The sequence below is a fragment of the Euleptes europaea genome, chromosome 12, assembly GCF_029931775.1.
Source record: "Euleptes europaea isolate rEulEur1 chromosome 12, rEulEur1.hap1, whole genome shotgun sequence".
Lineage (NCBI taxonomy): Eukaryota > Metazoa > Chordata > Lepidosauria > Squamata > Sphaerodactylidae > Euleptes > Euleptes europaea.
The window spans coordinates 16,527,434-16,544,539 of record NC_079323.1 but is presented as its reverse complement, the minus strand read 5'-3'; the positions used below and the strand labels follow the sequence as shown (position 1 = coordinate 16,544,539).

Below are 17,106 nucleotides of genomic sequence, written 5' to 3'. Positions count from 1 at the left end.
GAGCACATATATGGAAGGCATAAAACTATGACTTTGGAAATCAATCTCAGAGGATAGCCATGCTGGTCTGAAGTAGAAGAGCTAGATTCAATCCCAGTATTACAGAACAACAAGATTTTTGGTGTATAAGCTTTTGAGAGTCAACAGTATCTGACAAAGGGAGCTTTGACTCGCAATAGCTTAGGCCATGGAAATCCTGTTGGTCTCTATGGTGTTACTGGAATCGAATCTAGCTCCCAGATATCAGTTTATTGCTGAGAGAAGACATTTGGTAGGGCGAAAGTCCGGAAACAGATCCAGAAGTTACCTAGCTTTATTCAGGATCAGTTACATGCAAACATATCCATGACTTCTTAAAACGCTGTGAAAAGTAGATGTCACGATATTCAGCTACAACAAACTACACACGCTTATCGGGGCAATGTTAGAGGAGCAGAATAGCAACTCAGATCTCAGCAACACAAACATTTTCTCAACAAGTTTAAAGATATACGCCCTGATCCTATGACTGCTTACTTCAAGGCAAGGCCCACTGAAATTCACCAGGATTCACGCCAAGAATGCATAGAATTGCATCCTTACTCTAAAATAAGGTCTTATTGGCCCAAATAAAAGGCACACTTTTGTTAAGGATTTCTTTAGAGTAAAAACGCTAGTTTCCATGCATACAGTTCAGCACTCTGTTATATTAATTTCACAAAACTAGAGTAAACTTGGTTTCTTGGTAGAAATTGTCCATTAAAAAATGAGTGCAGAGTGACTTCCGGTAACGAGCTGGTCCCAGGCACACGTCCCTGGGAGAGCTCCCAAGGGAATCCAAGAAATGCTTAGAATTGGAGTGTTTTTTAGCACACCAACCCGGTCCTAAATAGTGGACTGGGATCCAGGAATTCCTCTGCAGCCCGAAGATAGTGGTGTGACTCCCATACTCCCGAGGGAGCTTTTTTAAGTCCCCCGGGGGTGTGGATGTTGTCCCGCTAGGCATCGAGGGGAAAAGGCATCACCGCGGGCATTTCTTTGGCTTTAGGCTTGGACCTCCATTGCCTATAACCAATTTATGAACTACTCAATGAAGAAATACCTCACCCCCTGAAATCTATGTGAGTAACAAGAATACTTTTGATCTTACCGGGAAGAGGAGGCTGACTTGGCTGGCAGATATAACTGGGAATTCCGCATGCTCCCCCCCCCCCATTATACAAAACTTTTTGGTTAAGATAAGGTATCAGATTAAGCGGCAAGGACTCTATCAAGTAGATCTATGGGTAGACTAAACAACCGACTCTCTGATGGATGGGCAAGCACCAATCAGACTCTGTGACGTTTGAGGGGAAAGGAGAAATAAAACCCTCCCTTCCCTTGGTCACGTTACCATTTCCAGGCTGGGAAGGTCCTCCTGCCACATTTTTAAAAATTCATCTTGAAGCACTGGAAGACCTCTAGGAATATGGCAGCAAGCCTACCGACGGGGAGAAGGGAAGCAAAGAAGCACGCAGGACCGGAAGCGAACCCCTTGGGTGCATCAAATAAAAGGTTTGCTACTGAAAACTACAAAAAGGGGACGACGGAAGGTCCGCGGCTGCACTGTTTCCAGCTAACTTCCTACTTCCTGATTCATGCCGACCTAGAGCGTCTATAAGAACTCGTTGGTATTTCAAATTTTAAAAACCTATTTTATGCCTATTTTCGGAAGGTTTTTTACAAAAATATCTTAGCGATTATGCTCAGCACGAACTATTAGTCTACCCACATCCTGGAAAAACGTTTTTTTAAGACCTGCCAAAATCACTAAAAATAAGGCATCGACCTTAAATGTCTTCAACTCGTCAAAGATCTGGATCACTACATACAGTATCACCTGCAATGTCTAAATCCAAAGAACCCTCGCAAGAAGCAAATATGGGGGAAAAAATCAAGATATGTTTGCTAAGCAAAATGAGACTTTTGCAAAACAGCATGAACAGCTGTCAAAACAACAGGAGCAGATGTCAAAGCAAATGGAACAAATGACTACTATGATGACCTCTTTAACTCAGAGATTGAATCAGAGAATGAATGAGGTGACAGAAGACCTTAAAGAAGTGAAAACCCAAGTCAATACAATTAAAACAGATGTGAAGACATTAGATGAATCCTTAAAGAAAATGATGGAAGATCAGAAAGATGTCAAGAAGATGGATAGCCATGAAAGACAGATAGATGCAATTTTGCTTCAGGAGGATACAGTGAAGGACCAATTGGCTATGATGGACATGAAAACCAGAGAAACTAACCTCCGTCTACATAATCTTCATGAAGACTTAGGGGACACCAGAGATGCACTGATAAGGAACCTGGCAGAGTTAACCCAAATTGATGAAAAGGAATTGGACCATGCAGTGAATAGAATTTACAGGATTCCCCTACCGGCAAGATTGAAGAAAACAAAACCAAGAAATGTGATGATTACCTTCTATGATATCAGGATGAAGGATGCAATTATGAAACTTCACTATGACAAACCAATGATGGTAGGGGAAACAACCTTGATAATACTTAAAGACATACCTAGACATTTAATGGCAAAAAGGAATACCTTTAAAGATTTTACTGCAACATTACGGAAAAATGGAATAAAATACAGATGGATAGTACCACAAGGGTTAACCTTCATGTTTAAGGGAGTAAGAACAACTATCACTTCACTACAAGATGTTGGAAAGTTCCTGAGAAAGTACAAGAGACTTCGCTGATGTTCCCTCTGAGGGACTAGAAGAGGAAGAAGAACAAGAAGATCTCTCATTGAAGAGAGCAGCTGGAGGAACTAGATTATAAGACTATTATACCATATCAGAGAATCACCATGGCTGAAGTAATTTCATGGAATGTCAATGGTTTGAATGAAAAAATAAAAAGAGAAAGGATCTTTAAATTTTTACAAAAACAAAAATATACATTAATCTGTCTACAAGAAACTCACATCTCAAAAAAAAGAGAAAATACTTGGAACGGAAACTATTGGGTCAAGCGTTCATTACGTTATCTAAGACTAAAACTAAAGGAGTAGTCATTTATGCACATGCCAGTTTGAGCCCTGAATTAGTATATAAAGAAGGTCGCATATTGATAATAAGAACAAAAATTATGGGTCAAAAAACATTGATGGTAGGAACTTATTTGCCTAACGAAGGGAAGGCTAAATTTTATGAACAATTGCATGAGATTTTACTTCAGTATGCTCAAGAACAGATTTTAATGATGGGAGATTTTAATGGAAAAACTTCCCCACTTTTGGACAAAAAAACTCAACCTAAAAGTGAAAAAGATGGAACCGTGCCAAAAACATTCTTTCAAATGATGGCTGATTTGGATTTACAGGATATTTGGAGAACAATGAATACGACGGCTAAAGAATTTACTTTTTATTCAGTAAGACATGATTCACACTCTAGGATAGACATGATTTGGACAAGTAAATCTATTTTTACTCAACTGCGTAAAATACATATTGTACCAAGAACCTTCTCTGATCATAACCCGATCTCTTTTGAGTGGAATAATCGACAAGCATTTAGATGGAAATTGAATGATAAACTTTTGAAAGACCAGAAACTGTTGGAGGAATTATCTGTTTTGATTAAGGATTACTTTGAGATTAACATGAATGGAGAAACCACCTTAAATACACTGGTTCTTGTAGGTTATCCGGGCTGTGTAACCGTGGTCTTGGAATTTTCTTTCCTGACGTTTCGCCAGCAACTGTGGCAGGCATCTTCAGAGTAGTAACACTGAAGGACAGTGTCCTTCAGTGTTACTACTCTGAAGATGCCTGCCACAGTTGCTGGCGAAACGTCAGGAAAGAAAATTCCAAGACCACGGTTACACAGCCCGGATAACCTACAAGAACCAATGAACTCTGACCGTGAAAGCCTTCGACAACACCTTAAATACAGTTTGGGATGCTTTTAAAGCGGTGGTTAGAGGATTTATGATCCAGAAAAATGTGGCATGGAGGAAGCAGCAGTTACAGATGACAAATACTATACTTTGGGATTTACAAAAACTTGAACAAGATTTGGTTCTGGAATTACAAGAAGATCAAAAAAGTATTATTTTGGGGAAGATAAAACATCAATTAAATATGGTGGTTTCTGAAGAAATATGCAAAACAAAGATATTTTGAACAGGCAAATAAACCTGGCAAGTTTCTGGCAACTCAACTTCGGGATTCTTTTCAAAAACGTATTATAGCTAAACTACAAACAGTAAATGGACCTGTTTATACCACAATAGACATTCAAAAAGAATTTGTTGCCTTTTATACCAAGTTATACCACAAAGATGAAATACCAATCAAAAAGATGGAAAAATTTTCACATTCTACAAACATTAAAAAATTATCATCAGCCCAACAGAAGCTTATTGATGAATCAATAACGTTAGAAGAATTAGAAGAAGCTTTTAATAAACAAAAAACAGATAAAACTCCAGGACCAGATGGAATAACCGCTTTGTTTTACCGTACTTTTAAACTTCATTTGATGAAACCTTTTTTGATGCTTTGTAACTCAATAATGGAAACGGGAACATTAAAAGAAACATGGTCACATGCCTTTATTTCATTAATTAATAAATCTGCAAGAGACCCTGAAAAAGTAACCAACTATAGACCTATTTCATTACTAAATGTGGATTTAAAAAATTTATGCTTCAGTCTTATCATCTAGAATCAAAAAACTGATTAAAGATTTGATACATGAGGACCAAGCAGGCTTTCTTCTGGGAAGACAAATAAAAGACAATGTTAGAGTACTTTTAGATGCATTGGAGTACTATGAACAGAACATTCAACATAAAGCAGCTTTTGTCTTCCTAGATGCAGAAAAGGCTTTTGATATGGTTTCTTGGGATTATATGAGAAAGACTTTGGAAGTGATGAACTTTGGAGAAACTTTGGCTTATAACCCCTTCCCCCCCCCCCCGCAGGCTTACCTGACAGGGTTCTCCAGCTGTGAGGGTCCGGCGGCAGCGCGGCCCGGGGGCCTGGGCAGCCTTCCTGCGGCTGCAGGAGGCTGCCCCAGGCCACTCCCGGCGGGAGGAAGCGGCGGCGAGGCCCAGGGGGACCCGGAGCAGCCTTCCTGCGGCTGCAGGAGGCTTCCCATGGCCCCTCCCGGCCAGGAAAAATGGCGGCGGGGCCCGGGGGGGCCTGGGCAGCCTTCCTGCGGCTGCAGGAGGCTGCCCCAGGCCACTCCCGGCGGGAGGAAGCGGCGGCGAGGCCCAGGGGGACCCGGAGCAGCCTTCCTGCGGCTGCAGGAGGCTTCCCATGGCCCCTCCCGGCTGGGAAAAATGGCGGCGCGGCCCGGAGGGACCAGTGGGAAGCCTTCCTGCGGCTGCAGGAGACGGCCCAAGGCCCCTCCCGGCCGGGAAAAATGGCGGCAGGGGCCGGGGAGGGCCGGGGCAGCCTTCCTGCGGCTGCAGGAGGCTGCCCAAGGCCCCTCCCGGCCAGGAAAAATGGCAGCGCGGGCCGGGGAAGGCCAGGGCAGCCTTCCTGCGGCTGCAGGAGGCTGCCCCAGGCCCCTCCCGGCCGGGAAAAATGGCGGCGCGGGCCGCGGAGGGCTGGGGCAGTTTGTACTATGGCTATATTAAAGTAGTTAATTAACATATTTTTTACCAAGATAAGATACCTATATTTTAATCAAATAATATGAGGATTAATTCTGTTAGCAAAAGTATATACAATTTATTTTTAGATGGAAGGGAGTGAGGGGGAAGTCATTTTAAGTTTAAATCACTATGTTTAATAGTTTGATACTCTTGCATTAATTTTTAATAATAGATGATGATTTATATGTTGATACTTTAAATGAAGAAAATAATAAAAAAAATTTAAAAAAATGAGTGCAGAGTAACATACCAGATTTCCTACTTTAACAGCACTGTCCTAAGGATGCTTAGGATGGCAGGGTTAACCAGAGTTGCAATTCAGAACAGCGGTAGAAAATGTTTTACTGACCTTTTGAGGCCTGCCTGTTCAGTTTGCAGAGGCTGAATCCGTTCCAGGACATAGGAATACTGAACATTGGCCTTAACCCACGCTGCCAGGGGTGCGGCTGCAGTACTGGCTCTTTTAGCATTCTGAAAAATTCAGCACAGTTTACCTTGAGGCTGTAGATGCAGGTTACTTCTGACAGCTTAAACAGACTCGCTACATTAAAAATGGAGGAGCCCCGTGGCACAGAGTGGTAAACTGCAGTATTGCAGTCCAAAGGTTTGCTCACAACCTGAGTTCGATCCCGACGGAAGTTGGTTTCAGGTAGCCGACTCAAGGTTGACTCAGCCTTCCATCCTTCCGAGGTCGGTCAAATGAGGACCCAGCTTGCTGGGGGTAAAGGGAAGATGACTGGGGAAGGCACTGGCAAACCACCCCGTAAACATAGTCTGCCTAGAAAATGTCGGGATGTGACATCACCCCATGGTTCAAGAATGACCCGGTGCTTGCACAGGGGACCTTTACCTTTTACTTTACATTAAAAATAAGCCAATGTAGCATCACTGGCAATTATGTTTCATCAATACTATTATGTTCTTATGTTCTTATCAGTTCTTATTCTTATGTTCTTATGGGCCATGCAGAAGGTCCCAGGTTCAGTTCCCGGCATCTCCAGTTGAAGGGACTAGGCAGGTAGGTGATGTGAAAGACCTCTGCCTGAGACCCTGGAGTGCTGCTGCAGGTCTGAGTAGACAATACTGATTTCGATGGACTAAGGGTCTGATTCAGTATACGGCAGCTTCATGTGTTCTTATCAATGCACTGAAGTAGCAGTGCAGATGCATCTCATGATAGGAAGTAATATTACCCACACACTTTCTTCAGCTGTTGACCAGTGTAAATTATTTTGCATTAGTAGTGCAGACAATCCTTGGAAAAACAGCTGCCTCCCAATTACAGCTCATTTAATCCATGCCTGCTAAATGCGTAAAGAAATTACCTTTGGGTCAAAAGATGCTTTATTTTTAGCTAGAAGTTCTTCCACACTCTCACGGATTTGCTTTGGAATGTTCCGAGCATCGAAGGTTGCAATGTCTTCTCTGACGCCTCTTTTGGCAAGGAAACTGCCAAGTACATTAAATGGTTGCATTCAAAAGCAGGGATTACTACAAAAATTGTGCATTTTAATGAAGCTGGTCTTTGCAGTACAATACTTTGCATGGACTACATGGATTTTGTCTACAATCATCTCCTTTGGTATGTAGAATAAAATATCTCACCTTCTTGGGTGGGGGGGACATAACAGGATAACCAAAGGAAAAAAGATCTCAAATTACCTCTTCATGCTCACCCATGACGTATCAAAAATGCCCATCAGCCGTAAGACACCCTCCAATATATCTCTAATTATATCAGGTGGCATGCGAAGGGAGCGGATCTCTGACAGAGATTCAGGTTTGATGTTTCCAACTGCTAATTTAGCTTCATTAACCAGTGGCTAAAAAAAAAGAGCAGAAAAAGTTGCTTAGTTTTAACCAACTCTCCATTTTATGCTTTTTATTATGCCTGAATACTTCCAGAATTTTTTTTTCACAATTTCAAATAACTGGAAACAGATGGGAATTTACTAGCATTTTCAGACAGATCATGTGGTCATTTTTATGTGAAGTAGATTACAGATTAATGCAAGTTTGTCAGACCAGTCAACATTAATACTTGCCCTCTCTCTTGCTCCTGTGATTCCCATCATCCCTCCTAGCAACCTCTTTCAAAATATTCTATGCCACTAACCCCACCCATGGTCCCTCCTTTACTAGCCACATTCTTTTCTCATCTCCTATTTACTGCTCCCTTCCTTGATTAGCTCTTCCCCATCTTCTGATCCTGCACATGCCCATGCTAGAGCCACTGACTGGAAGCTACACAGCTTCAGCATTTACTTAAGTGATTTTAAAAGCTCAAGGAACAGATGCAGAGAATGAGAAAGGAATAGGACACTAGCACAGGGATCAAGGCATCAGATGAGTGTGTGCCCATCACCTCTGATGTAGTCGTTCGCACCACACAAAAAAAGTATAAATCAGCCATCAGTGTAACTTACAAAAGAACATACAAAGAGCCCTGTTGGATCAAAATAGTGATCCATCTAGTCCCCCATCCTTTCCCACAGAGACCTGTTTGCTAGAGAGCCAGAAAACCTGGCACAGAGACCAAAGATTTCCCCTGATGTCGTCTGCTAGCAAAGTTATGCAGAAGTTTACTGCTCCTGAATACGGAGGTTCCTTTCAGCCACCATGGCTTGTAGCCACTGAAGGACCTATCCTCTATGAGAAAGACACAATTAGACATAATAATCATAAGGTGCATCACAACCAAAATTGCCTGTTAGGTTATCACTCAGACACCACCAAACATATTTTAGGCAAAGTTTGCAGAAGTGCACTTGAGGGGTATAGATTTTGCCTGAAGTTCCTCTACTGAACACTGATAGCGTAGACTCCCAAGTCTGCTAAGGGCAACATGAAGTCACAGAGAAATATGTATTGATTCCACTCCAGGATGCCTTTACATTTTCATTCCAATGCAGTTAAAGTTTCAGTATGATTTGTTTTTGTAATATTTATATACATACACACACACACACACACACACACACACAATTTAGTGTGTGCCTTAAAGAGGATGTGCAGTCTACAACAGCACCATGGAAAAACACATATAAAACTCTATGATATAATGTATATAATTTGGAAAGCAGGCTCTGAAGTCACAGATATCAATAAATAACCCATGCTGATTACCTGAACCTCCTTTAATTCATCCTCAATTATTGCTTTTCTTTCTTCTATTTTTACAGCTTCTTCTGCTATCTTCTGTTTTATTTTTTCCATTTCTGCTTTTTGCTCACTTGCATCCTATAAGACAGAGATATTCTTCAAGACATTTGCTTGAATGCTTTAACACTTCCTGGGGTGGTACAATGCATCCGCTGTTCACATTTCTTTGAAATGTTAGGCTTTTACTTTCTATGGCATATTTTGTACTAATGATCCACTTTTATGGACTGTTGCATTAAACTGATACAGAGGTTCAAGTAGCAAGGTCTCAGGATTGGGTAAGCAAGGCCTCCCTCCACTGGCCTTAGGACTCAACTTATCCTTAATGGCAGTATAATGGTAGAACGGGGCTCAGACAAACAAGAAAGCTCAATTACAAATTAAGCTGGAGAGGGGGGTTACAGACCCTGGCCACTGGCTTTTCCTAGCCAAACACTACCCCCACCATCTTAGGGTCTCAGCTCCACGCACCAAGGCAGCCAGAAGCCAGGTCCGTTTTCAAAAAATCTTTCGCCTTTTCCCTCAGGATAAGCTTGTATAGGCCTGCTGCCACCAGAGGAATCTTTTTTTTGGACCAGATCTGCCCAGTGTATGCGTGCATGCATGAGGGAATAAAAAGGGCTTTCACCTCATATTTTCCCGCCTTTTCTACCAGAGGTGTCCAATCCAATACCGACTCCCTGGTAAGCATGTAGCCTAACCAGCCCAGCTTGTGATTAAATTCTAAACTCAAAAGATCCACTTCGAGAAACCCAGACACCCATTTTAAGAAAAAGATGCATTAGATATTCTAGAAAATACAGATATTCAGAGATAAGACAGATAGACAAAGAAGAATCCTGGAAAAATAACATAACAGGTAGTTTCTGGCTAATCTTTACTTACAAAGATTGAACAACCTTGTGCAAGGATAGCTGACTTGCTGGCCCTCGTTAGGACAGACAGGTGGGATATAATTTTTGTAAAATAAAAAAAAAATCTGGGCTTGTCCTGCTGAACTACAGGAGACTGGACACCCCCCCCCCTACGTTTGTTTCTTGTAGTCTTCTGGAACTCCTCAGTCAATGTGATGTCAACTGGACCAAGAAAGAATGAAGTCCTATATTTCTGCGCTTATATACATTACCTGCATAGAAACAGTGATTTCTCTGAGTGCAGCATCGGCCTCCTCTTGCTTCATTTTGAGCAATATGCCTTGTTCTTCAGCTTTCCTGTTCAGCTCATCAACAAGGGCTTTTGCTTCATTCAGCTTAGCCACTCCAGCCTATGAAGAAGACAAACAGTAGGTGGATAAACACACTTGAAAAAGTGAAAGCCATACAGAGACATGATTCTAAACACATAAGAATACAAGAAGCTGCCTTGTATGATAGAAAAAGAAAAAGGAGGAGTTGGTTTTTATATGCCGACTTTCTCTACCATTTAAGGAAGAATCAAACTGGCTTACAATCACCTTCCCTTCCCCTCCCCACAACAGATACCCTGTGAGGTAGGCGGGACTGAGAGAGCTGTGACTAGCCCAAGGTCACCCAGCTGGCTTCATGTGTAGGAGTGGGGAAACAAATTCAGTTCACGAGATTAGCGTCTGCCGCTCATGTGGAATCAAACTCGGTTCTCCAGATCAGAGTCCACAGCTCCAAACAACCGCTCTTAACCACTACACCACTGGTCTCTCAAGGTCAGCATTATCTCCTCTTACTGGAAGTAGCTCTCCAGGGTCTAAGGAAGAGGTCTTTCACATTACCTACTACCTGATCCTTTTAGATGGAAATGCTAGGGACTACCATTTGTGGAACTGCCATTTTATTTTTATTTTCATATTTGTATTCCAGTGCTTTCCTGGCTACTCAACTCGGGGCTTTTTTATTAAGGCACAAAATGTAAAATAGAAATATAAAAAACTAACAATTACAGTAAAGCAAACACAAACCTAATCAGTAGGAGTTATTGCACAATCCAATTAGTTTAGAATTTTGTAACTGAATCAGAGTCTTCACTCCCTTGGACTATTCACTGGATCAAACCCCATTCCCAGATATTTTCAGTGGGAAGTCTGACCGCTTCAATTTGAAACTTTGTTCTTGCACTTAAAGGAGGCTCTCTAAGTGTCAAAATTCAGGCTCAGAGCCCAGGGGTATGGACTTTTGGGTTTAGAGAAACAGGCTGGTACTTAGAGAGCCATCACTAAGTGCTGGCATCAGAACTCTTTCCTCTAGTGCAGGGGTATCGAACTCAATTGTTACGAGGGCCGGATATGACATAAATGTCACTTGGTCGGGCCGGGCCATGCCTCGCTAGCCCAGATCGAGAGTATGTGTGTGTGTGGGGGGGGGGCTGCCTCAGCTGGCTCGTGAGCTGGATAAGAGCTCTCTAGGGGCCGGATCGGGCCCTCGGGTCTTATGTCTGACACCCCTGCTGTAGTGTCTGTAGGCATTGGGTGCAAAAGATAGGCTAACAAATTAAATCCCTCCTCCATTTAACCTATCATGGTAGCCCTTATGAGGGCTGCAAGGTGGGACATAAATGTTGCTAAATAAATAAATAACTACATTGAGAGGTGACATAATCAAGGTTCTAGATGATGAATATTCTCCAGTGCCTTTAGCATAGGGTGTGTGTGTGTGGGGGGGGGGGAGTGCAGCAAATCAGTTGCTCACAAAGCCTGAAAAGATAATGCAAATCAAAGACATCTTACGTACCTGCAAATGGCTCTGTCTTTTAATCAACTCTTCCCTTTTGCTGTTATGGATAGCACAGTACATATGCAAGAAAGTCATATATCTTCTCGGAGTAGCTCCATACATTTTACATGACTCATGGATCATCAAAAATGACTTTAGGAAATCAGGATCACCTATACAATATTTTACAAATTTAGCATTCTTTATGGGTTGAAATGCACAAATACTATTAAAGGCAACTGTTTCACAGGACAGCTAGAAAGAAAACATTCATCCCAAGCATTTCTCTTTATGGATAACTAGGTTAAATCTACTGGTTTCCATTAAAAAAAACCCCGAAGAGTATCATGTCTCAAACCAATCAGTTGTTCTTGATACACATCCTGTACATCACCTTTTATCTCTGGAGACACATATTACAAGGTATATTCTTTGAGATAAGAAATACTAGCCTACTTAGTGTTTGGACAAAGCCTCAAACATGTTCTTATGGTACAACTTCTTTGCTTTGTACAAGATACTGGAGATTATTGTTATTATTTATTAGATTTCTACCCCGCTCTCTATCCCGGCCTAGGCAGGGCTCAGAGCAGCTCACATCCATATACATATATATGTATCATATATCTTATATATAATCAAATACATTCAATAAAACTCTAAACATACGCTTAAAATCATCAACTACCAATTTGAGCCAGTTTCACACACTGGTCCATAAGGACCCTGGGGACTGCAACCGCTGCCCCCCTTAATTCAATTGATGGAATGGAGAAACAAAACAGGGGGGGGGGCAGCTATGATAACCTACCGTTGCTGCCCTCAACCATAGGCCTAGCAGAACATCTCAGTCTTACAGGCCCTGCGTAACTGTAACAAATCCCGCAGGGCCCTAGTCTCACTAGAGAGAGTTTCACCAGGCCGGGGCCAGGGCAGAGAAAGCCCTGGCCCTTGTTGAGGACAGCTGGACATTCTTTGGGCCGGGGACCTCCAGTAAGTTATTATTTGCAGAGCGTAATGCTCTCTTGGGGGTATACCAGGAGAGACGGTCCCATCGATACAATGGTCCCAGACCTTTTAGAGATACTTATCAAGTAGTTTTGGCCAAGTTCCAAAGACCTATGTACCTTGGTCAGTATTCCCAAGAGGACTTTGGCCTTGTGTTTTTCAAACAACAGTACCTCTCCCCACCCAAGCATGGCAAACCACTCCAGCATTGAGGAGACTTTCCAAAAGTAATTTGCCATATGGCATTACACTGTGTGTGTGTGTAAAGGTCTGCCTTTCCCATTCTACTGTTAACTGTATTTAGCACATCCAATTCTTGGGCATAAAAACAACACTTTGTTTCCCAGACTATCATTTTAAAGAAGTTACATAACTCTGCCCGAATAAGCAGAACTCTTAAGCAGAACTCTTACCAGAATGTTTTTTCTTGTGTTCCTTTGATGCTTTAGCGGCCTTTTCATCTGATTCTGTAAATAACATTTCAGGTATCTAAAATGTAAAAATTGTAGATAATAACAAATAGTGCCACCAGAAGGTTTTATGGCAGCTAGAAGATTACAAAAGAAACATCAATCTTTTCTAAATATTGTCGAAGGCTTTCACGGTCAGAGTTCATTGGTTCTTGTAGGTTATCCGCGCTGTGTGACCGTGGTCTTGGTATTTTCTTTCCTGACGTTTCGCCAGCAGCTGTGGCAGGCATCTTCAGAGGATTAACACTGAAGGACAGTGTCTCTCAGTGTCAAGTGTGTAGGAAGAGTAATATATAGTCAGAAAGGGGTTGGGTTTGAGCTGAATCATTGTCCTGCAAAAAGTATCAAAGGTAATGTACTAATCATTGTCCTGTAAGTATCAAGATAATGTGCTAATGAGGGTGTGGTATGTTAATATGGAACCATTGTATCCTGAAGTGATCTGTTAATGTGTGAAATCCAAAGCTAATCTGCATGGCTATTGTGGACTGTAGTCTTTTAGTCTGGAGGTTTTCAGGATTTCACACATTAACAGATCACTTCAGGATACAATGGTTCCATATTAACATACCACACCCTCATTAGCACATTATCTTGATACTCAGGACAATGATTAGCACATTACCTTTCATACTTTTTGCAGGACAATGATTCAGCTCAAACCCAACCCCTTTCTGACTATATATTACTCTTCCTACACACTTGACACTGAGAGACACTGTCCTTCAGTGTTAATCCTCTGAAGATGCCTGCCACAGCTGCTGGCGAAACGTCAGGAAAGAAAATACCAAGACCACGGTCACACAGCCCGGATAACCTACAAGAACCAATCAATCTTTTCTGTCTTAATCCTAACAGTGCTATCTACTCCTAGTGAGACCAGCTCAATTAAATTACACAGACTCTGATGAGACAGAGCCACAGAACCAATATAAAGAAAAGAACAATTGCTATCCCAGCCACTGCTTAAGAATGTATGCTAAGGAACAGAAATTAATTTACCTTTTTCATACTGCTTTCAGACCAGCTTTCCATCCAGAGCACCTGACATTTCTTATGAAGTGCGGGATTACTTTCACAGTTGATTGTGAAATTCAGGTTAGTAGAATCCATAATCAACACCACATGAAGATTTTGTTGGATTCCTAAAGATTATTCAGCATATGTATATTTTAAAAAATGCACCAAAAGTTCTATTATCAACTTGTATAACATTTTAAAATTATAATCAAGTAATCCCCAGAAATGTATTCCTAGAAAGCTGTGACTTGAATCATACTGGCCATTTAAAAACAGTGATTAGATATAATGGCTGGGATCCAGAAAGACGCAGAGGCACATTAAGGAAAGTGGTCATTTTTTATTCCTTTCTGGCTGTAGTCCTTTGCCTCATGGGATTCCCCTACTGAAGGCCCCTATCATTTGAGGGCATTTTAGAGAGGCTTGGAAGGAAGGCTTCACTAGAAATGGGAGTTGGAAAGTCTCTGAGCATTCCCACTTGCATATGACATTTTGATTTTTTTTTACACTGGCTGTGATCCAAATAAATAATGTGAGAAAATGTTCTTCTCATATGTAGGAGTTGCATATTTATTTTAAACAGATATCAAAATGGGAGGTTGTGATCCAGCCAAGTGAAAGTCTTACATTCCACTGATTTTAATGAGAGTTACATGTGTGTGTGTGTGTTAAGTGCCGTCAAGTCGCTTCCGACTCATGGCGACCCTATGAATGAAAGTCCTCCAAAATGTCCTATCTTTGACAGCCTTGCTCAGATCTTGCAAATTGAAGGCTGTGGCTTCCTTTATTGAGTCAATCCATCTCTTGTTGGGTCTTCCTCTTTTCCTGCTGCCCTCAACTTTTCCTATCATGACGGTCTTTTCCAGTGACTCTTGTCGTCTCATGACGTGACCAAAATACGACAGCCTCAGTTTAGTCATTTTAGCTTCTAGGGTCAGTTCAGGCTTGATTTGATCTATAACCCACTGATTTGTTTTTTTGGCAGTCCACGGAATCCGTAACACTCTTCTCCAACACCACATTTCAAAGGAATCTATTTTCTTCCTATCAGCTTTCTTCACTGTCCAGCTTTCACACCCATACATAGTAATAGGGAATATGATGGCATGAATTAATCTAGTCTTGGTGGCCAGAGTCACATCCTTACACTTCAAAATCTTTTCTAGCTCCTTCATGGCTGCCCTTCCCAGTCTCAATCTCCTTCTAATTTCTTGGCTGCAGTCTCCCTTTTGGTTGATGGTGGAGCCAAGGAATAGAAAGTCTTGAACAATTTCAATTTCCTCATTGTCAACCTTAAATTTGTGTAATTCTCCTGTAGTCATTACTTTTGTTTTCTTGATGTTCAGCTGTAGTCCTGCTTTGGCACTTTCTCTTTTAACTTTCAGCAGTAGTTGTTTCAAATCTTCACTATTTTCTGCCAATAATGTAGTGTCATCAGCATATCTCAAATTATTAATGTTCCTCCCTCCAATTTTCACTCCACCTTCATCTAAATCTAATCCAGCTTTCCTAATTATATGTTCTGCATATAGATTGAAGAGATAGGGAGATAAAATACATCCTTGTCTGACACCTTTGCCAATTGGAAACCATTCCGTTTCTCCATATTCTGTTCTAACTGTGGCCTCTTGTCCAGAGTACAGGTTGCGCATCAAAACGATCAGATGTAGTGGCACACCCATTTCCTTTAAAACCAGCCATAGCTTTTCATGATCCACACAGTCAAAAGCTTTGCTGTAATCTATGAAACACAAGCTGATTTTCTTCTGAAATTCTCTCGTACGCTCCAGTAACCAGCGTATATTTGCAATATGATCTCTAGTGCCTCCTTTTCTGAAACCAGCTTGAACATCAGGCATTTCTCGTTCCATATATGGTAACAGCCTTTGCTGTAAGATTTTGAGCATCACTTTACTTGCATGAGAAATTAATGCAATGGTCCGATAGTTGTTGCAATCTTTGATGTCTCCTTTCTTGGGAATTGGAATGTAAATGGATTGTTTCCAGTCTGTGGGCCATTGTTTTGTTTTCCATATCTGTTGGCATATTCTTGTCAAGATTTTGATGGACTCCGTTTCTGTGGCTTGGAATAGCTCTATTGATATCCCATCTGCTCCTGGTGATTTGTTTCTCCCGATTGCTCTCAATGCAGCTTTCACTTCACTTTCTAAAACTGTAGGTTCTTCTTCAAAAGATTCTTCTTGGAAAGAATCTTTTATCCTTTCATCTCTTCTGTATAGTTCTTCAGTGTATTGTTCCCACCTTTTCTTTATTTTGTCCTGTTCAGTTAATGTATTTCCATGCTAATCTTTCAGCATGCCTAACCGTGCTTTAAATTTCCCTTTGATTTCTTGGATCTTGTGGAACAGATCTCTTGTTCTTCCTTTTTTGTTGTTCTCTTCTATTTCTTGACACTGGTTATTATAATAGGTCTCTTTGTCTCTACGTGCTAGTCGCTGGAACGTTGCACTTAGACTTTTGATTCTATTTCTGTCACCTTCTACTTTTGCTTCTCATCTATCTCTGGCAATTTTAAGAGTTTCCTCAGACATCCATCGAGGTTTTTCTTTTCTTTTGGCTACAGGAATAGTCTTTGCACATTCTTCCTTGATAATATCTCTAGTTTCCACCCATAGTTCTTCAGGTTTACAGTCACTTGAACTTAGTAATGCAAATCTGTTCCTTACATGGTCTTTAAACTCTTCCGGAATATTGCTTAGATTGTATTTTGGTGCTATGAATGTTTTGGTGTTTTTCTTAAGCTTTATCTTGATTTTCGATATTACCAATTCATGATCTGTACCGCAGTCGGCTCCTGGTCTTGTTTTGGCCGAGAGAATAGAGCTTCTCCATCTTCTGCTTCCAATTATATAATCTATTTGATTTCTATACTGGCCGTCTGGTGATGTCCATGTATACAATCGTCTATTTGGTTGCCTGAAACATGTGTTTGCAATGAACAGATTGTTGTCTTCACAGAATTCTACGAGGCGTTCTCCTGCTTCATTCCGTGCTCCTAGCCCAAATCTGCCAACAACATTTGATTCTGCTTTGTTTCCTACTTTTGCGTTCCAATCACCTATGATTATCAGCATATCTTGTTTAGGTGTGTGATCAATTTC

The 17,106-nt window shown here is 41.3% G+C and overlaps 1 protein-coding gene across 1 annotated transcript in view; it reads right to left on the bottom strand.

The window, feature by feature from the left end:
* Positions 1–17,106, bottom strand: part of DYNC2H1 (dynein cytoplasmic 2 heavy chain 1) — a 200,093-nt gene that overhangs the window by 109,257 nt on the left and 73,730 nt on the right. The window contains exons 52-59 of the mRNA XM_056858874.1: positions 13,967–14,109; positions 12,908–12,983; positions 11,505–11,659; positions 9,932–10,069; positions 8,770–8,883; positions 7,306–7,466; positions 6,969–7,092; positions 5,993–6,114 (exon numbers count right to left, since the gene is read on the bottom strand). Of these exons, the coding sequence (XP_056714852.1) occupies positions 5,993–6,114; positions 6,969–7,092; positions 7,306–7,466; positions 8,770–8,883; positions 9,932–10,069; positions 11,505–11,659; positions 12,908–12,983; positions 13,967–14,109 (1,033 nt within the window). The remainder of the gene's footprint in view (positions 1–5,992; positions 6,115–6,968; positions 7,093–7,305; positions 7,467–8,769; positions 8,884–9,931; positions 10,070–11,504; positions 11,660–12,907; positions 12,984–13,966; positions 14,110–17,106) is intronic.